The following is a 23,281-nucleotide window of genomic DNA, read 5'->3' as shown; positions in this document are numbered from 1 at the left end:
AAATAGATTCGGTAAGGGTGTTGTGGGCTTGTGACACGTAGCACAACAATGATACGTGGCTTATAAAGAATCGCGTACATATTATTTTGACACTTTGTAGACACGTAGAAATGATTTATACTAATTAATTAATTTTGTAATCTTTATCCATGACTAATTTTTAAAACCAATTTCATATATATGAACCAACCAGAAAGCATTGACTTGTAGCTCTGCTTTACATTATGGTAGAATATATACGGTTGAGTTTTGGTTAAACGGAAGTTAATGATAAGAACAGTAAGAAGTGGTATTTATTTTTTAATCAATTTTAATTGAATGTTAATATTAATGAAATACATTAACATATATCGGATCAAATTTTTAGAGCATAATTCATGGACGAGCATGAAATTAAAAGTATTCAAAGAGTTTAGATCCATTCTAATATTTCTCACCGTAACTCTCCTTCTCACACGATTATTTATACACACATATAGAGAGAGATAGATGGAGGGAGGGGGGAAGTTCAATTATAAACTCAATTTTCATTGTAAACATGAGAACTAATATCAACCCTCCATTTTATTTGATCCAACAACTCATATTAAATATAGTTTTTCATTAAAATTATTAATTAAGTTGATTCGGGGTTAAAAAGTAACATTTAATTTCAATCTATGCTTATCTTTTTTGACTTTTTCAATTTTTTACCTCCTTAAAAGTTTAAAATAAATTATCTTAAAAATTACTAATATAAACAAATTACATCTAAAAACAAGAATTTCATGTCCTTCGATATGATATATCGATATTTTTTTTGTTTTAACCATTTTCTACGTGAAATGATATGTATGTGTTATATTCATTACGAATATTTATATACGTTCAAGTGAGTACAACAACTTGACACCGTAAGTCCGTAACTCGACGTCAACTTATTCAACACTTTGTTCAACGTCCTAAGACACCACTTTCTTCATCACCGTAACCCAATACCCATTGAGACTGAGCGAGAACCTATTGAGACTGATCGAGAATGGTCGAGAATCCATTCATCAACTTGGTATTTGTTTATAATGTTAAACCATAACCTACCACCTTTATTTTCCATTGAGAACCTATCAATTGATTTATTATTTGTTTATGTAAAACCATAGACTATCACTTTCAATTTTTATCGAGAAGGATTGGGAACCAATGGAGACCAACCAAAAAAAAAAAGATCGACCAACACCCTATTGGGACATATCGACACCAATCGAGACTAATCAAGAACCCATTCACTGACTTGGTGTGTGTTTGTTTGTGTAAAACCATAGGAATTGCAGGGGAAAGAAGACGATAAAGTAAGGGAGGAAAGAAATTAGGCAGATTTGAAGGAAGGTGGATGAGGGTTATTGCACGGGAAGTGAGTGTTGTAGGTTATAAGCTTTGATACTTGTACAAGAAGCATAAATTAATACTTTTTGAAAATTCTAGCGGGGAGGAGAGTAGTTGGACTTGCAGAAAGAAGCTTTAAACTGTGTACATCAAGCTTGATAGGTGGTACCTATTAAAAAGTTCAAGATAATCGTAAATGCCGTTTTATAAAGAAGTATAGATTGTAGTAATTTTAGTTTTATGTTTTTCTCACACGTTCATCCTAAAACCCGACCTTATGGAATCAATTCTTGCATCGTAACTAGAGATGGCCAAAAATCAGTCCTGGGAGGGAACCAAATCGGTCCCGCCCCTTGATTTGTTGTTCATAACCGGTCCCGACCAAAAATCCATGACCAGATCTCCATGGTTTGTAATCGGTCATTCTTGATCAGAAAAGCGATGCTTTAATGTTGTCCACAATGGCTTCAGGACTAAGCGATGCATCAACTGTAAATATCCCTTCAGAGGCATCAATCTGAAGCAGATCTAATTGGGATTGCAGAAGTTGAGGCGGCATGAAATGCTTCCCTTCTGCTGCTCTTTTCTTCACCCGATCCATAAGCACCTTCACCCCTACCTCCAATAGAACAAACTTAACAGCACATATGTGGCCTCGACTACCTTCATAATTTGGGTCAGCAGATCTAAGAATGTCCCTGTAGTGCTTTTGGAGGGCAGAACACCCGAGAATTACAGTCTTGCCGCTGACAAAGCTTGCATTCACAATACTCCGAAGCCTTTCAAGCCATGGGATTCGATCTTCATCGGACAAAGGGATCCCGTTCTTCATCTTTTCTGTTTTATCAGATATATCACTATACTCACAAATAATCATTGATCATTATAGAAACAAGAAAATTGCAACGAAAACACCAATAAAAACATCATAATAGTAATAAATTAGTACTATTATATTGTTTTCATTCCAATCACGTACCAAAAATATCGCTACAAAAAAATATCGCACAAATTTTTACAATATGGTGAATAGCATCCCACAAGATTTGGTGACACCAGGTCATTGGTAGTAGAAGCCAGCCTCCCAAGGGGTCAAGTGCAACATCTCAAGCCAGCCGTACCTAGAGATGGCCAAATGGGCCCGGCCCGGCCCGCCGGAGGACCGGTTATGGGACCGAAAACCGGGACTGGTTGAGGTTTTTGGTAGTTTCGTGGGACCGGGACCGGTTATGGGACCGACTATGGACCGGCCCGGCCCGAAAATTCAATTAATTTTATAAATAAATGTATTTTTAAATAATTTTATAATGTATTTTTATAAGAAAACGTAATTTTAATTATATTAAAACGCATTTTTAAAGTGTATTTGAGTGACCCAATTGTAAATTTTATAATGTATTTTTATAAGAAAACGTAATTTTAATTATATTAAAACGCATTTTTAAAGTGTATTTGAGTGACCCAATTGTAAATTTTATAATGTATTAAAAATATATATCATTAAAAAAATAAAATAAAAAATCTTATTTTTTCAATGAAGGACCGGTTGGGACCGGTTGGGACCGGGACCGGGACCGGCGGCCCATAACCGGTTATAAAGTACCTATACCGGTCCTATCATTTTTGACCGGGACCGAGACCGGGACCGGGACCCGTTATGGCCGGTTATGAGAATGGTGAGGACCGATTGGGACTGGCCCGGGACCGGCCCGGGACCGGTTTTTGGCCATCTCTAGCCATACCAGATATTGTCCGCTTTGCCCACACATATGGACTCACTGTTTTATAACGAGTCTGATAGAGGAGGTTTCCAGTTCCTTATAAAGCAACCATAGTTTCCCTCCGGATCTTACAATCCACCCCCCTTGGGAGTTGGGACGCTGGCAAACCAGTCTAGTTCCCGGCTCTAACACCATCTGTAACATCCCAGACCAACCATACCAGATATTGTCCACTTTGCCCACACACATGGACTCACGGTTTTAGAACGTGTCTGATAGAGAAGGTATCGAGTTCCTTATAAGGCAACCTTCGTTCCCCTCCCCAACCGATGTGGGATCTTATATCAAGGGTTTAAGTCTCACCAAAAATGAGAAGTGTGTGTGAGCAAAAGCGGACCTAGAAATTTTTCCAAGTGGTAGCACCATTTGACTATAAGAAACGAAGATATAAATATTTTTCACAAAAATCAACAGTAGTCTGTTGGTTAGTTCCTACTTTTCGTAGATGGGGGGGTGGGGGTCCTATATTCGAATCTTTTATTGCAATTTTTTTTCAGAAACATAATAAGTCTGAAATTAATAGCTAAAAACTAAGAAAGCGGAACAAACAGAATTCAAACATGTGCCTAGGTTGGGAGAAATGTCAACCAACTCGGGGAAGTTGTGTTATCATTATAGATTTATAGTTGCAAAATATATATTGTGACATACAACAAGATGATATGGTGACACATTTCATGACCCTAATTTTTTACACTGCGACAGAAGAACAAAGTGGTGGCCCATACCACCGTATGCAAGACTGGGTCTGCCCCTGTGTGTAAATTCTGCCATACATAAAATATGACATGCTTCAAAAAGAAATTGGTGATTCACGATTCATTAACACAAAAATATTTTGTGTTATACCGTTTAGTTGGAGGCAGAACACAAGTCTTTTTTTGGTGTTATGCTGTTCAGGCGGAAATGGTCATTTTAATTTCACACAAAACATCATTCCATGTCTTAAAACATCATTTGACGCACCTTTCATGCAATGGTTGCTAAAATTTTGCAACCTTTATGATTTGATCAGAAGAATTATTGAAATGTGGTACATAGAAGATTACTGTTTCTTTACCTTTGTTTGACTGTGGATGAAAATCATCAGCATCAACATAGCTACAGTTTAGAGCTTTCCCAAGCATTTCTCCTACAGTTCTAAATAAACAATGAAAATTAAGAGCTTTCACAAATAATTTCGAGCAAAGTATACGGACATGAAAAGTTTTGAATTTTTTGAATGCCCGTTTCATTTTAGATGCTACAATGTAATGAAGTTATTGGTAGCAATATAATCGTAGAAAAGCAGCATTACGACATGAGATATCAACTCTGCTTTTGGTGCGAAAAATCGAATGCCTTTACTTAACAGAAACATACACTCGTACCAACATCATAAATAGATTTCTAAAATCAGTAATATGATGATGAAGATGAAACTCACGATTTCCCGGCACCACTCACACCCATTATTACAACAGCGATCCCTGCGAAACAGAAATATTAACTGAAGAAACAAAATCACTCATTGTGTTAGATGGTGAACAGACAAGATTAGGGAGAAAACCTTGGTGATTGGAACCCATAAGAGCAGCTTAATTACAAACAAATTATATTCCTGATCACACAGCCAGGAAAAGTTGGTAAGGCAATAGAACAATAAAAATGCAAATAATTTTAACAGCAATTTATTCATGAAAAGGATATCATTCAAACACAAAAACAAGGATAAGGATCCAATTATTTTCTGCAAAAGGAAACTAATTCTGATAATAGGTATGAAATCCACATGAAAAATACTATGCTACTGTTCTACCTTTCTTCAGTGATCTATATTATTTTAACCCAAAAAAAGTTACAAAAATTCTATGATTTACCGAATTGGAGAAAGAAAACCTGTTATCAAAGTTTCCTTGAAGCAACTAGAGAAATTTACCGAATTGGAGAAAGAAACCTAAAGTGAAAATTCATCAAACAATAACAATATATACCAATTCGCAATGAAATTAATCAGATCATGAAAGAAATAAACTCATCAAACAACAAATTAGTGGTGGAGAACAACTAACACACTTTGATTGCAAGACAGACGATGAGAGACCATCCAAAACACAATTGAAAGAGAAGTCTTACCAAAATAATGGAGAACTACAAAAATGAGCGATCGATGAATCCGGTTACAGTGATCGGAGAATGTGCGACCGTCGACTACCCTCAACGGCCGACCAAATTGGCAACATAAATTCAGCACCTCCAACCCAACATGTTAAGCTTTCTGGAAAACCCAAAAAACCTTCTTTTCCATAAGCTTGTTTTTATTTATTTATTGCGAGTTCAACTTTTAAAAGTCTTTATAGAAAAAGTCAAAATATAAATAATCGACGTGGGCCCAATAAATTAATTCAACACACTAAACATATTTTCCTTAATTTTCTCTTATTTTTGAATTAAAATTCAAACACATTTTCCATATACGTAGGTATTTTGAACTCAAGCTTCATTGAAATTTAAAATAAAAAATAAAATCAACTAAAATATGAGTTTCTGTGAAACCCCCTTTTGAAATATACAATTGATTTGAGTTTCTGGAGATGTATTATATGTTTTAATCGATACATTACAAAACAAGTTTAGTTTGTGAAAAACAGTTTAAAAATAAATGATTTTTATGCTTCGTGGGTGATTACCAACGGATTTGGGTTATTTGTCGGTGATCAGCGATGGATCATTGACCGCTCTTTTCGCTTTTTTTAGCACTCTACAATAAAATCGGATTTATAGGAAGCCATAAATCTCTAAGTGTATTTAATAACCTATTTTATAGGACTTAATTTTATATGACCAAATAGATACGTGTCATATGTAAGAGGATTGCAATAGGTTTATATGACACATTTGGATGTCCTAGATAACTTATTAAGACGTTTTTGAAGTAAAGTGTCATATTAAGAACTTTATGCAACATTACGTAAAAAATGTCCTATTAACAAAAGCGTCCTAATAGAAGATTTGTTTATAACACACTTCTCAAAAGTATGCAATAAAAAAAAACTAATATGACATTTTATTTTAAAAGTGTCCTAAAACATTATTTAAGAAGCTCAAAAGCATTTTATAAATCTATTGCAATCCTCTTATATAGGATGCATATCTGTTTGGTGCATATTTTTGAAGTATCTAGAGTTTAAAATAATAATGAAATGGCTGTCGAAATTGATATATACTATAACTACATCTTATAAATCATGGTCTATCATTAAAAAGCTCAATTACGAGGAGGTAACTGATATCTGGTGGATAAAATAATTAATAAAGTTTCATTAAATATGAACAATAAAAACAAAAAGTCATAGTGATCAACCATTTTGAGCGTCTTGTTGTCTAAAGAAATGCGTTGATAAAAGACATATGTATAGAACTTTATGCATTGCCATTACATCTTGTGATACCAATATACGCCTTGGTGCTCGTTTCCTACATTTGGCTCGATATATATGCATTCCATAGCCTCTCTCCACATGGCTTTGATGATGGGTGTCCTGTCAATCTTATAATGCTCACCCACGACTGGTTTGATGGCATCCCTTGCCTCCTTTGCATGATATGTGGAATGTAGGAGATCAAATGGTGCAAGACATGAGTGTGTGTGACGTGATGGAAAACCCTATTCAGGAATCCGAAATCTCTGTCGATGGTAGACAAGGCTCCCTTGATCCAATCCGACTCAGTTGAATCGTAGTGAGGCATGGAGAGATGAGTGTGGTGAAGATAAGTGAATAAAACGAAAAATGCATTTATAGCAAGCACAGGAACTCCGTATATGCACATCACCCATGCAGCTCCATTAGCCAATACAGCTTGACGAACTGCATATGCGACTGCAATCAGTCCTAAATCAGAAAGCAAGACTTGTTCACGCTCGCGCTCGGTGAAAATTGGACTCATTGGATCGAAGTGATTGACAAATCATTCGTACTTCTTGCCATAAACATTGGTTAACAGGTATAACGGAAATTCCACAATCAACCTGAAGGCCAAAGTGAACACTCGATCGGGTGGGTTGTTAAGGATTTTGGAATAAACCTTGACCTTTGATTTAAGTTTGGAGATGTAAACTTCATCATTATCAAGAGAATTAGGGTTGGCATGGTGATTACGATGACTGTATTTTCAAGAGAAGTACGGGATGAAGAGTGCAGAGTGAAGAATAAAGCCGACAATGTCATCAATCCATTGGTGTTCTTTAATATTATTGTTTCTATATCAAAAATATTTTGATAGATTATTCTACAGGATTACAGTATATAAGACTTAATATTTATTTGTCTTATCTAAAAATGTTGTAATAAATTTATACAAACACTTTTGATGACACTTTTAATTAAGAAGTTTCCTCCTATACATATCTTTTTATTGAACACTTGTATTATTTGACCTTTTTTAAATAATGTCCTATAAAAGCTATTTGGACTTTTTTTTTTCTTCCAAAAGTGCTCTTGAAAGTTTTTTAAGACACCAAAAAACGTTATAAATATATTATATATACATATACTTATTACAACAATTTTAGATAGGGTACACAAATATTTGATCCTATAAATTAAGTCATATAAAGAAATATTACAACATTTGGATATTTTTAGTGTTTTATAAACTCAATTATGATTTATTTCTAAGTTACAATTAATTGAGATATTTATTATGTATTTATCTAAAAGATGAGCATTATTTTTATCATTCTCTTGCTGCTTTGACAATGAAACTAAAATAAAACCGAAAATATCCCAATTCATTATAGAAAAATTAAATGTCATAGAATTTCTTAGAAATTACGAGAGATTTATTTTGAAGACTTCAATTCCATCATATTTTAGATTTTCTATTTTGAACACAAACTTTGACTTGAAAATTCCAACTCAATTATAAAGTTGCCAGTGTGGATAAGCACCGGTGAATACAGGGTTTCTCTCTTGTGGATAGATTTTTAAAGATAATCGAAAGCATGTAAAGTCGTACAGATATATTTTTAGCCGAATATCAATGTTTTGAGAATTTTTTTAAAAAGTTTTTTTGATTGATTTTGATGGATTTTCTTTTTCGATTGTTTGATTGATGTCCCGTGTAATATCTCAGAGCGTTCCTCAAAATTTAATGTTAACATCTTTCACGCTCCAAAAAATTTATACGTACAAAAATTGGTTAAATGGATGTACAACACCCGTCCAAATAAGTTATTTTGGGAATCAAAATACGATGGAAATTAATGAGTAGCCGTTTTCAAAGTTCCCTTTAAAGTCCTAAAAATGGAATTAGCAAGTTTTTGATATTTAGTTCGTAGAAGTTATTTTCAATAATAGGTTACAAAAAATTGGCAAAAATATTGAGTTCAGATGCTAGAAAATGATTTTTTTGTGATGCTGTGATAAATATATTTGACCATTATATACATGCGAATAATCGTGTGAGGAGAGAAGGGATTTGAACTTTTGATCACCTTTAATCTCAAACTCACCCATAAATAATGTTTGATACGAGGATTGATCTGGTGCATCTCAAGCTAATGTGCATCCAAAGATGAAGATCTATTATTACGCTTCTCATCTTAACTCTTTTTCTCACAAGAATCCAATCTTATATATATGTTTTTATATATCTGTGTGTGTGTATAGGGAGAGATTTATTTGAGAAATGTTAAATGTGTGAGACATAGAGAAGCGGTCAACATTTTGACTGTGAAGCACCAGATAATTTGGTCGCATTTGGTATGTGGAAGATAGAGGGACAGTTTCGTAACTTTTACAAATAGGCGGAAAACAAGCGCATATGTTAACCCGTGTAATTCACATATGAACTATTTGTGCATATGTAAATTCGTGTGATTCATATATGAACCGATGTGATTCACATATGAACTATTTAACTGATTCACATATGAACCCGTGTGATTAGTTATGATTCACATATCTAATTAACTGATTCACATATGAACTATTTAACCAATTACACGGATAATTTCTAATATCCCTTGTAATTTCTAATACCCAGGTATAGTCCCAAAGTTTACGTTAGCAATTTTCATAATAGGTTACAAAAATTTGGCAAAAATGTTGAGTTCAGATGTTAGAAAATGTACTTTTTTTGATCCTGTGGTAAATATTTTTGGGAACTCTTTTCCTTAAATAGCCAGATTTTTTGCATAAATTTTATTTTAAGGCAAAACAAAAAGAAAAATAATTTAACAATTAACTTTATGCAAAAAATGAGGAGTTTACAGAAAAAAGGGGGGAGGGGAACTCTATGCATAAAATATTTTTTCTGCATAAACTTTCTAATTCATTAAAAAAAAACTTACACATTTACAATTAGTTATTTAATTTAATTTATTATATTAAAACACAAATATATATTAACTAAAATACGTTTTTTTACCAATTACACTATTACAATCGTCTTGTCAATACGTTTAAAATGAGCATAATATTGAATATCTTTTTGTTTTAATTATATTATTAAATATCATAAACAAGTACAAACTATTTTTAAAACCTACACTTTTTACCCTTAGGGTTTTTTTATTTAATTTGCAGCTATATGAATATAAAATGTAAGTAATTAAAATAATTCATAGGTATTAATAATATAAGATTAATTCTAAAAACATTCAATATTGAGTTCATTTTTACAACATATTAATGAGATAATTATAATGACTGAATCCGATAAATGATTTATTTTATATATCTTTAATATCAAATTACCTTATATTAGTGAATTTCTAGATTAAACAGGACCCAAGTGAGTGTAACATGTATTTCTTTTTATGATAGCAAACAAGCAAACCATTTACAATTTATGGTTTGGGTTTCATGATGGTATAAAGAAGGAACATGGATCTAAGCATGGGTTGCCAAACCAAGGCCCATTTGGGTGAAACTAAAACCCAGAATCAGAAGAAAAAAAAAAGGAGGAACCGTCGCCTGATTCGAGAGGGAAGCAACAGGTCGGCGTGTTCGAGCGAGGGAGAAGGGAGCAGGTCGGTTTGATCGAGAGAGAGGCAACAAGTCCGATCGATTGGAAGGATTTTTCTCACCAATCTCTCGTTATAATCTTTCGGTAAATCCTTGAAACATTTTGAATCGGTAACCTAGTTTAGCTATATGTAGCTAATTTCTTTATTCCAACATTCGTTAACTTTAGATTTTTGATTTTTTTTCGCTTTGAGATGTCGTTGTAATGATTTGGGACAAGTTTATTTGTTTGATTTCTAAGTTAATCGTTAATTTCATTTGAATGTTAAGTAAATTGGCCGATTAGTTAATAGTCCTATGAATGATTGTTATTCAAAACATTAAATACGTATTTGTCTTGTGGCTTTGATTGAGTAACAATGGAACTCTTTGAATTCAATAAGGTTTTCAATTTGAGTTCTTGAAATCTCATAATCAAAGTGATAATAAGCGGAGCATATGAGCTTAATTCTTTGAGTCAGCGTTTTCTAATTCGTTAAAGCTAATTACGCTTGCGATGTTGAGAGCTTGTTCATTGTTCCATTTGTAGTTAAGATTTAGCTAAAGAGCTGATTTTAGCTAATGTCTAACTAGGTAAAAATAAAGGTTGTCAGAGCTTGTTGATAACCATAACCGGATTGAGCTTATCCTATCTTTTTACCTTTGTGAGGTCACTGATAAGTGTTTTCATCATCATCGAGAGTGAACTAATGTTGGGTTTTGTTTTCATTGCTTATATTAGTTTTAATCTCATGTTTAGTCTAATTAATCAAATCTAACCCCCCCTTTTTGTATTTACTTTTGATAATTTGTTCTTGTACTTGAATTATTTGGAAATAATAAGTTAAAATCGAGCCCTGTGGATTTGACCTGGCTTACCGCTATTACAATTTTGGTTGCAATTAGCCAATAGTTGGAGTTTATAATTTGGTGGACTCGACATCCTTTAGNATCATCATCGAGAGTGAACTAATGTTGGGTTTTGTTTTCATTGCTTATATTAGTTTTAATCTCATGTTTAGTCTAATTAATCAACCCCCCCCCCACATTGTCGTATTTATTTTTAATAATTTGTTCTTGTACTGAACTATTTGGCAGCAATCAGTTAAAACTCAGCCCCTGTGGATTTGACCTGGCTTACCGCTATTACAATTTTGGTTGCAATTAGCCAATAGTTGGAGTTTATAATTTGGTGGACTCGACATCCTTTAGAATCATATGTGATCTTACACTAACATCATGTACAAAATCAAATGTGATTCACGCGACATTGCCACACGACCATAGGGTCACCCACACACATTTTTGGCCATTGATGTAAAATCACATGTAATTTTGTACGTAATTTGGCCATTCTCTTATTTTATAAATAGATATCATTCTCGTATGAACCTATCTCTCTCTATACACACACACACACATATATATATATATACACACACACATATATATATATATATATATATATACACACACACACACACTTAGGAGCCTTATCAAATGAGAATTAGGTAGTTTGTGATAACTGTAAGATCCAATGTGAGTCAACCATTTAAGATAATTAATATAAATTTTAAATAAATATATAAGGGTATTTTAGTAATTTTTTATAGACTGTTAAATACATTCTCTCATACGTCTCTTCTCTCTCTCTACCATATAACTAAACCCTAAAGGGGTGTTTGAGATTGCTTATTTGAAATAACTTATGTTATTCTACAAAAACATTTATCAACTTATTATAGGTTAGAAAAGTTTAACTTCTTTTAAAACTTCTTATTACCGGTTTGGCACCGGTATAAGTTATTTATCCAAACACTTAAAAATGCTTATTAACGGTGCCACACAGGAACAAGTCAATAAGTTATTTTTATAAGCAATCCCAAACACCCCTAAAAGTCCCCCTTTTTTTCTCCAGATCACACCTTAGACTCCCATATCATCTTCTTCATCATATCTATGGCATCTTAAGCATCCAAAACCTCTAGTCGCCGAAAAATAACACGACCACCATCCATACCCGATAAACAATAGAGACCATCATCCGATGACCATCGATGATGCCTCTTGATCTACCTAATGTAGCTTCGAATAGATCTGCCAAGACCCGGTTTTTTGTAGACGATGATGGCTCCTCATTCATTCCATGTCGTAGGATGACCTGATTTTCTGTTGACGAACAAATATACCAAGATACTTTAAGATCTCAATGGTTGAATGTTGATGACCCGATTTTTCTCAACCATAATCACCACCAGTCACCGTCATTTTATTCTTTGTCCATGTCCTTGTCGATCGAACTCCGGCTACTTGTTTCATAACTTTAATTTGAGTTGCAGACTCCACTCTGGAAACAAAGATACCTACATTAATAGCGGATTGGATTCCAACATTGAATAGATCGGCAGATAAGAATATTTGTCCATCGGTAATCGAAATTATATTAGTAAGAATATAAGCCGAAACATCTCTCGATTAGGTTTCAACTATTGGTAAAGCGGTCATACTTCCTTCATCCAAACTAGAACTTAATTTAGCAGCTGTTTCCAAAAGGCGTGAATGTAAATAAAAAACATCCCCTGGATAAGCTTCGCGCCCAGGTGGTGTTCGTAATAGAAGTGACATTTGGTGATAAGCTTGCGCTTGTTTAGAATTGAATTACTCGGGGTAGGCTTTAAATTAATATTTTTGAAAATCCCATATAAAAATAACAAGGAATAGAATTTGATTAGCATTTACCATGGGCACAATAACTGGTACACCAGACGTGCGTTCTTCCCGGTCCTCTCGTACTAGGGAAAGGCCCTCTCAATGCTCTAACGCCCACACCAGATATGGACCGCACTGTCTCACGACGTTCTGAACCCAGCTCACGTACCGCTTTAATGGGCGAACAACCCAAGCCCCTTGGAACATACTATAGCCCCAGGTGGCGAAAAGCCGATATCGAGGTGCCGAACCTTCCCGTCGATGTGAGCTCTTGGGGAAGATCAGTCTGTTATCCCTAGAGTAACTTTTATCCGTTGAGCGACGGCCACCACCACACTGTGCTTCTGAAAAAATCTAGCAAAGCAGATGCCAACATAGAATGAAAAGCAGATGTCGACGTAGGAAAGCCAATCTTTGACGAAATACTCGGAGTAGATCTAGACGCCCGTGAATAGATCTTCACTGTTTGTTGTTCTCGGTTTCTCTGGCGCCAAAATCCTCTTATCTTCCATGATCCATTGATTAAGGTTTAAACAGTTTTGATTTGTAGGTATCACAGAGGATACAATCGGTATCACAATGGGTATCACATTGCATCTTGTATGTATTTTGGGTACAATCAATATCATACTGGTATCACAATCAATATCATACTGGTATCACACTGAGGATTGTTTATATATATCTTGTTTAATAGTGTTGATGTGTTTAGGAATCGCATTTTGTATCTTGTGTTATTTGGTGTTCGTCGGAATAAAGTTCATCGGAGATCGGAGAAAGAGAGGGGAGATGAGAGATAAGATTTTAAAATACCTAAAATTTCTTTTAATTAAAATTTAAGTTAAAATTACCAAAATCATTAATTTCCTAATTTTCATTTGATTTGTGATTAAGATTGAATCTTATCACAAGTTACCGAGTTCTCACTTGAATATATATATATATATATATATATATATATATATATATATATATAGAGGGTGGTTCAAATACTAACCCAATATTTTGTGCAAACTTTGCTAACCCACATCAACCAATAATGTTGCATATTTGGGTTTGGTTAAAATGTAACTTACATATTAATGATAAGGGTATTTATGTCATTAGTCATTCTTATGTAACTCCCAAATATTTTAATTGGGAGTTACAAATCCTACAATATCTCAAATTGATCTTCATCTAATAATGACATGAAGATTCAAATATGTTCATCTTATTGACAACTAATTCACATATGAAACCACCTACAACGAATATCATGCACGAACAGATATAAAGTACAGGTATCGGTTTTATCTGCACAACCCCTGTTTATGTTAATGTGCATGTCTCATCGTCGTGCATGTGTATCACTACGAGCATGCATCAAGGTTGAAGAACATGATCATATGACCAACATATATCGATTATAGTGTTCATTAGGTTCACACGGTGTAGCTAATGTTCATATATCTAGGGTTCACACGGTGTAGCTAATGTTCATATATCTAGGGTTCACACCATAGGGTTCACATGAATGTTCATACTTTGATATAGGCACGAAGATGAACGATTGTTCATACACATATTAATTAATACAAATTTTTGACCAATTTATCCTTTGAACAATTGTTCATACACATATTAATTAATATATTAATTAAATTATTGTTTATTTAATCTCATTTAATAATAACCGTTAGATGAGAAAATGAACGATTAAGATGGGTTAGCATAGTTTGCACAAAATATTGGGTTAGTATTTGAACCAGCCCCTATATAGATATATATATATATATATATATATATAGAAAGAGAGAGAGAGATAGAGAGAAAGACAGACAGGTTCATACGAGAATGGTACTATTTAAGAAAATAAGAGAATCGGGGAGGGGGTTTTCTCTAGGGGCCTCTATTTGTTCGTTAGTCTTAGATCTGAATACAAGGATGATGACACATGATTATTCTCGAATCTATTGCAACGATGGAGGTGGCAAAGGGAAAGGGGGTTCACGGAGAGGAGGGAGAAGAAGAAGGGGGGGAAGAAAAAAAATTAAAGGAGTTAAAAGTAAGGACCCAATGTGTTATAAAATGCAAACCATAGATATTTTAAAATAGAAACCCAGAGTGTTAAAACACATAAATCACATGGACCAAGAATGTAATTTACTGTATTATATCATCTATACGGTTATTTTTTAGCTCCGATTATTTTAGTGACGATATTATAAATCTCAGTAGCATTGTATCCATTAGGATCTGTATGAAGATATTTTATGACAATTTTATAGAATAATACACCAATACACAAAAAAGAATTGTACAAAAATCACAATTACAAATTGTATTAACACAAAAATTCAAATAAAACACATTTCTTGAACACAAATATAACTCCATTTTTTAAAAGAAATAACACATTTACAGGTAAATTTCTTGAATACACAGTTCTTTATAAAAAGTTATATCTTACACTATTCCTTCAAAGATTTGTGGTCCCCTCTTTAAAATCAAACTTTGTAGTCCGTGACACAACATAAAATATTTCTGAATTTAAGGAGAAATAAAAATCACATTGTTATCATGGAGGTTCAAATGTGGTGGCTCTAAACTACCTGCAAAGCGAATGGTCATTTTATGATTAGTCGGTTCGTATAATAAGTTGGATATCCAGATTAATAGAAAAAACTTCATAAATTAATAGAAAACAACTAGAAAATGCCGAAGCTCTCCTCCTTGTCCTTCCTTTTTTACCTTTCAAAAAAAAAAATGCGAAGTTCTCAACTAAATCAATGTAAAATATTTTGTTTCATAAAAAATATCATAGTTTACAAAAATGGATTTTGGTATGGTGGCGTGAAAAATCAGTTTCTTAACGCAAAATATCATGTTTCTATAGAAATGTAGAAGATTTTTTACTCTAAACAAAAAGACAAAGAGGAATAGTGATGTAAAAATTGAAGGGTCGCAAAGGGTATCAAAAGTTCAAATCAGAACAACAAATGGTGGTTTTCGAATCCCAAGCCTTGCGGTCCATGAGATGTCGACACGTGTTAAGTTCACTCTTGCAATCCCATCAGATGTCGACACATGGAACGTTACTAATGGCTTTTGGTTTTCTTGACGTTATATTTATAGCATCTTCAATAACTATGTTAAAACAGAGAAAAGTGATATTTTACATTTTTGTTGTTTCGACAATTATACTATCCTCAATACTAAAATAGAGAGAATGGCAAAGAAACTATCACTTTTTTTTTAAATTTCGAAAAATCTCAAATACTTAATAGAAGAATAGAAACAATATTTTAATCATATCCAACCAATTAAAGTTATTGAAATTAAATGTGTAAGAGAGATAAATAATATTTTATTAAATGTATTGGATATTTTACTGACACAGTTAATTTTAGAATTGTTAAAATAGAATAGATGTTGGCGTTGGATGTAAATTTTTTAGAGATTTTGATTTTTCATACTTTATTATAGAAAATTCTCGCATAGTTGTTGGAGATGCTCTTATATTTTACTCCCTTGCGATTCTACAAGATTATTACACATGGCTAGGCCTATAAGTGAACCGAAAGTTCAGGTAATTGTTCGGCGGGAAGTTCGTTTGTTTTTGAAAATGAGTGAACATAAACAAGTTCAAGTTCTTTTATTCATTTGGTTAAACAAACGAACATGAACAACAATCTTGTTCGTTCATTATGTTCGTGAACCTTCGTTCGCTATGTCCGTTTATGTTCGTTCACTCATGTTTCGTCTACATTCGTTTACTTATGTTCGTCTACGTTAGTTTACTAATGACAATAAATTAATAATTACAAATTTAACAATTAATAACTGAATAATTGAATAAAAAATATTATTATACCATTATTAAAAATAAAAAGTTAATAATTTTTTGAAATAAATAAAAAATAATAAAAAAAGGATGTGGGATAGCCCCACGTGAAACCTTTTCCTTCATTATTCATTAGTGTTTCCCTCCTGAAATGTGAGACTCCATCCTTTGTCACACATCGGTGGAATTTAACATCCTTTTCCTTTTAGCTCTAGTCTAATTAAGACAATCCCTCCCTTTTAGCCCTAACATTACTAACCACTCACTAATGGCTCGGACCCAGTGCTAAGGCCAAGAGGCTTGAGTTTAAGGCTCGAGTCTAATGGCTTGATCCTTATCAAATGGTTTCGTTGGAGCACCTCATGACTGTGGGTGAACCTTTGTTTGTTTAAGTATGTTCGGTTGTGTTTGTTTAGCATTTTAACGAATGAACTTGAACGAACACGAGCATGACCAATTTTTGAACGAATGAACACGAACACCAAAATTTTTGTTCGTGTCTGTTCATTTGTTCGGTTAAGTTAAACAAACGAACATGAATAATCCTTCGTTCGTGTTTGTTAGGTTCTCTTACATGTGTTACTCGAGTCTTAATCATATTATTTATGTAAATCATTTAAAAATTTAGGTCGTATATAAATTGATTAGACTTAAAAAAATGATGACGTTAATATATTTGATGGCTAATCATAGTGATATTAAGACGTGCCACATACATACATACATACACACATATATACGGAAAGGTTTAAACGAGTGTAGTTTACGTAAATAGGAGAATACTTGCAAGCACATTATTTGTTTTAAATCACAGTTTTAAAAAGATTGTAAGAAGAGTAAAATATTAAATAACTATCTAAATTTTGTTAATAATATTACATGATAAAATGGGAAAAGAAATTGCAAATAACATAATCAATGTACGGAGCCGATGATTATGGACGTGATCGTCATTGGTTTTTGATTTATCACCAAATTGTCATAGCAAAATCGTACCATAAGAAGTTTTTGATTTGTCAAAACATTATCACAATAAAATCACATCATTTGATGATAAAAAAAAATTGGAACAACCAATGTTCATACACGAATCAACATTATGAACTTTAAACAAAAATCATGTAATTGTTTCACCTATAAACTTTAAACAAAAATCATTGTTTCACCTATGGATTTTCCGGTTTCAAGTGTGAACTTCAGTAGTGTAATGTATAAATGAAACAACACTATGAACTTTAAACAAATATCATATAAAAAATGATTATCTTCCAAAAATAAAAAAACAAACATTATATCAAACAAAATTCGATGGAGCAAAAACAGGGAAAGAAGAGAAAGTGGTTGATGATTATTTTCCAAATATAAAACACGATTATATCCCAAAAATAAAAACAATTTGTTCCAAAATTACCATCGTTTAATTTAATCTAATTTCTTTCTTTTTTTTTTCATTATGTTATAACCTCTCATTTAACTGTAACCATTGATAAAAAAATGAATGACTCTAATTAATTTATAAGGTTAATACTATTTACTTGGTTAATAAATGATCATAAGATATATATATACAAGATAAACAATTACTAATTTAGAAGAAATATGCTTAAAATATTACATACAATTTACAATGTGTTTTTAACATGTTTTTATAGGAATATCGATTTTAGTTCCTCAACAACCCCAACATTGTCTTCTTTAGAAATAACATTAAAAACTAGTCTTTAATTTGAACCAATAATTTTCTAGTGGGTTCAAAGTTTTTAATATAAATAAAAAAAGTAGATCAAAATTACAGATATTAAAATGTTATCGATTTAAGTCCTTTAAAAGTTATTAAACACTATTTAACTTAAATATTTTAGAAGATTTATTGAGATCTATATCTAACTGTTACAGATAAATATGATTTAAAAAACAGATTACATTCATAAGTTTGTGATTGTCATGTATTTAAAACAAATTGTAGAGCATCTGCTTTTGTATTGTATGTTGTCGAGACAACTGAGAAAACGACAAAAAGAATCTTGTTACAAAACATGGCAATTGATCTTAATTAAATGTTAAAAGAAAATCTTTTGTGAGTATATATATATATATATATATATATATATATATGTATGTTCCTCAACTGCACATAAATTGTCACATTATCAACTACACTATAATATCGAGTGAAGTGGCTTCCACTATGTGGTTGTTACGTGAATATAATACTTTCAAACAAATTCATAGTGGTTGCACTTTAATTTATTGGATTTCGAACTATAAATCTTTCTAATTTAAACAATACTATATGACAAAAAAATGATTGTGCCATGTTAGTGTAAGTGTGTGCATGAAAATTAATTTCGACAGATTTTGTTCAGTGTTTTAAGTTTAAGTTACTGATAAATATCAAAAAGTTTAATTATCAACGATTTTAGCTTCATGAAAGAATTACTTTCCAGTAAAATGTTGTAAAACATATATCAATATACGACAAGCAACCATGAAGAATGAGAAAGTCGTCGTGTAAAACATGCAAATATGATGAATAATTCACCATGAAAGCAAGCGTCAAAGAAATCAAAATGCTTTATCAGATAGTGTTATGGCCAATTTTATGACTTGACAACGTAATGACATCTCATGTCACTTGACTCCCTAAAATCAGTTAGAGGTTGATGAATGGGAGTCGATGAATTATTTGTACAAAATTGTTGGTTGATTTTCTTAAGGTGTTATATTGGATTTTGATCAACTAAAATCATTAATACCAAGAACTTTGTTGTTTGAAACGTTAGAACAACTTATAATAAAAGTTAAGGATTTGGTCCTTGTGGTATGCTGATTTTTTTGGATTTGGTCCTCAAATAGAATGTCTTGCGGTATGCATTTTTTGTTGGATCCCGTCACTAGTCCAAACGGACATCCATTTTTTTTTCTTATTATCTTTCTTAACCGTCAATCAAATGATGCCACGTGGCATAAAGTTCAAAAATATCTGCCCTCAACACTGCCATTGGTGAACCGTCACAAACATAGTCATCCCAAACTCACCTCATCTCACCCATTAGCACCCCCTCCAATCTCCCCCTTTCTTGCACCATTGTCGACCATCTCCATCACCTACGACACACACTCATACACCACCTCCATCTAGTTGTGTATTCATGTGTATATTATATAATAATAATGATGATAATAATGAGTTTTTTGTTTTTTATAAGGAAAAGACTATAAAAGAACAATAATTGAGACACATGGCATGATATAATTGGTATAGTATGAAAGAGAAAAGGACAAAAGGCATGGTTTATCAAAATAAAAGAACTAAAATAGAAAAAAAGACTAAAATGCCTTTAAATTCAACGGAGAATGTTAAGTGATGTTTAGACTACGGATCAAATCCAACAAAAAGTGCATCATTCTATAAAAAAATGAAATTTAAATATTTAATCCATAAAAATCCACATACTTATGTTACTCTATAGCAAAAACATCGTGCAAATATCGAGATATTTGAATGAAAAAATAACAAAAAATATCTAATTATTTACCAACTTAATCATTAATTAATTAGTTGGATGATGATTCACATGCCTATTTGAATATTAATGACTTGTTTAAATTTGTATAAAATAGCATAATGGTCAAATGAGTCCTATTGCTTTTTCTAATAGGAGCAAAATGTCATGATTTCATAAGTATCATTCTCACAAAATTTGGTTTATAGGATGTCTCAATCTCTAAGTATTTTAATAGACCGTTTTATAGGACTTTATTTATAGGACCAAAATATAAAGTGTCCTATCTAAATGTGTTGTAATAAGTTTATATAACGCTTTTGAGCGTCTTAACAAGTTTTTGAGGACATTTTTAATACAAATTATCGCATTAGCAACTTTATATGACACTTTTGAAAAAGTATCCTATAAACTCAATTTTTTATATGACATTTGTTTTATAGATTTTTTTCTTGAAATAGTGTCTTATAAAGTTGTTAATGAGACGTTTTATATTGAAAGCATCCTAAAAAACTTATTACGACGTTAAAAAATGTCATATAAATATATTACAATGTGTTTAGATATGACACTTTATTTTTTTTGGTCTTATAAACTAAGTACTATAAGAAAGTCTATTAGGACACTTAGAATTTGAAAGTGTCTTATAAACCTGATTTTGTTGTAGTGTATTAATATTATAAGTTGTCAAATATATTTTTTGAGTTAAATATAATTCTATTGAATTCGGTTTACGAAATGTTATTGATAACATTTAAAATGCCACTAAAATCATATTTTAATATAAAAAATGCATTCAAGTTGCAAAATGTTTCACTTAAAAAAATAAGCTAATTTATATTTAACAAACATATACTTTAACTAAAAAAAGATAAGGAAATTAATTAAGACAGTCATTTTTACCGGTTGGTTTCATCTTTTAGCCACTTAATTACAAGGTTTACCAAAATAGCTTTAGATCCACAATTTTAATTTTAATTTTTTTTTTGCGAACCTGGGTGAAAAATGTAATTTCTTTTGCGAACTTGGGTGAAAAATGTAAATATTTTTGTGAACCTGGATGAAAGATATAATTTTTTTTGCTGACAACAGTAGAATGTGTAATTTTTTTTGTCTTTTACCTGGATCCGCAATTGCGGACATGAATTAAGCAGACCTATGACTATTTTTGTAAACTTAGAGAGAAAATGACTAAAAAAAATTGAAAACAATCTTTAAAAAATGATTATTTTTAATAAATTTCCTAAAAAAATAAATACAAGATTATTTTTTTAGCGAAAGCAAAAGTAAAAAAGAGCACACGCATAACATGCTTAATAACCCCACCTGAAAGACATACACATGGATTTTAAAAAATGTTAGTTGGATCAAAAGTCGCCTTTAATCAATATAAACTTTTATTTTTGTGTTGTAGTACATTCAAATATAACATGACACGAAATTTGTAACGCTCCAAAAAGATAATAAACAATAATTTATCGTATTGAATCTGTTATCGGATATTAGAAAATACACGGAAATCAACTAAAAAAACCTATTGAAATAACTCAAAAAAACTTTAAAAGGTCCTTTGAAATAGTGAATATCGGTTAAAAACACATCGGACGATTTTAAAGACCTTAATATTGGGTTCGCTATTGCGGATGAGTATGGTAATGACGGAGAATCTTACCCGGTAAGAGTCATGACAACAGACCAACAATCAAGGTTCTACCGGTTAGCGCTTATTAGGTAAGAGGTGTTTTGAAACAATTTATTTTCATGGTCGATAATATAACCCAATAAGATAAGCAAAGGTAATTAACTCTAAACATTTGATAAAATAATCTCTAAGTCTAACAAACGTCTCATTGTCTGTATCCATCCCCAGTTTTATATTTTACTTTATCAATTTTTTTTTTTAATAATCGTGTATTGTTAGGTCAACTTAAACGTCAAAATATCTTATCTTCTAAATGTAAAAATTAAATGGACCAAAAATAGTTTTGCTAAAAAATCTATGGAGAAAAACTTGATTGAATAGGTATTAAAGTTATATGCGACAAAAAGAAGTTTCAATTGTGTGAAGCAACAAGGAAAGCCTCTTAATTTGTCAGAAGTAGCCCACAAAATTTGACTCGCTAGTATGGTTGAAGTGGTCAATACATTGTTGGTTGACCACTTGAATATACGCCCTTTTGGTATTTTCCGCTAATTTATTGAAATAGGATTTTAGAAGCTTTTTATTATTTTTTCTAAATAATTCCAATTAATACTAAATGTTGTTTATTATTATTAAATATAAATATATATTAGTTATTATTAATATTAATAAAAATAATAATTAATAGTAGCCAATTGGAAATTATCAACTTCTTTTAATTATATATATTAATTGTTAATTGGTTTATAATTACTAGAATGATATTTGTGTAATGCAACGAGATACATCTTTATTTTAATGTTTCGTTTTATTTTCTGTTTTTGTTGATATAATACTGTTTATGTGATTTTGAGAAAAATAATATTTTTACTTTTAAATAAAAATAAATTAGAAGACATCATAAAAATTTAAAAGAATATATCGATATTAATATCAAATTATCTATTTAAAAGTTCTCGTTTTTTTGTACAATTTTGTAATTACTTTTTTTATTATAATTTAATTTAAGTCAAATAGTGAAATAATTTATTTTTAGCTTAACAATAATTTTTTTTATAAAGATAATGATTCTGTTAGAAATCAATAATTATTTTAATTATATTTTAAATTTTTTAAATTTAAAATGAGATGTTTATCTTATATTTGATTATATTTATCTGCAGTTAGTTATACGAGTTTATACATGAAGGTTTAATAGTTGTACATACACATAATTTACTTGTAATTTTGAATTTTAAGTAATATGCATCAATAAACAATATTTAATGTATAAATAATGGTTTTTAAGAGTTTTTGTCAAATGTTCTATAATATAGTATATATTAGTAGTCTTATCAATTACATTTATTTTATTATTTTTTAAATTTTATTTTATATATTCAGTTATAAAAAACAAATATAATAATTATAAAAATTCTATTTATACTTGTATTGTTTCCTAGATGATAAAACATTGCTAAATTGTT

The 23,281-nt window shown here is 31.4% G+C and overlaps 1 protein-coding gene and 1 pseudogene across 1 annotated transcript; both read right to left on the bottom strand.

Annotated features, from left to right (window-relative positions):
* Positions 1 to 1,468: 1,468 nt before the first annotated feature.
* LOC112506848 (gluconokinase) lies at positions 1,469 to 5,446 on the bottom strand. Its single transcript, XM_025111148.1, has 5 exons — positions 5,259 to 5,446; positions 4,693 to 4,743; positions 4,570 to 4,612; positions 4,204 to 4,283; positions 1,469 to 2,199 (listed from the first exon to the last, which is right to left on the bottom strand). Exons 2-5 carry the CDS (start codon positions 4,709 to 4,711, stop codon positions 1,793 to 1,795), a joined length of 549 nt encoding a protein of 182 aa, XP_024966916.1. The 5' UTR covers positions 4,712 to 4,743; positions 5,259 to 5,446; the 3' UTR covers positions 1,469 to 1,792.
* Positions 5,447 to 6,558: 1,112 nt separating this feature from the next.
* Positions 6,559 to 9,204, bottom strand: LOC112505417 (annotated as a pseudogene).
* Positions 9,205 to 23,281: the final 14,077 nt, after the last annotated feature.

Source organism: Cynara cardunculus (genome assembly GCF_001531365.2).
Source record: "Cynara cardunculus var. scolymus isolate 2C chromosome LG 2, CcrdV1, whole genome shotgun sequence".
NCBI classification, from domain to species: domain Eukaryota; kingdom Viridiplantae; phylum Streptophyta; class Magnoliopsida; order Asterales; family Asteraceae; genus Cynara; species Cynara cardunculus.
This window is presented reverse-complemented; position numbering and strand designations above follow the sequence as displayed.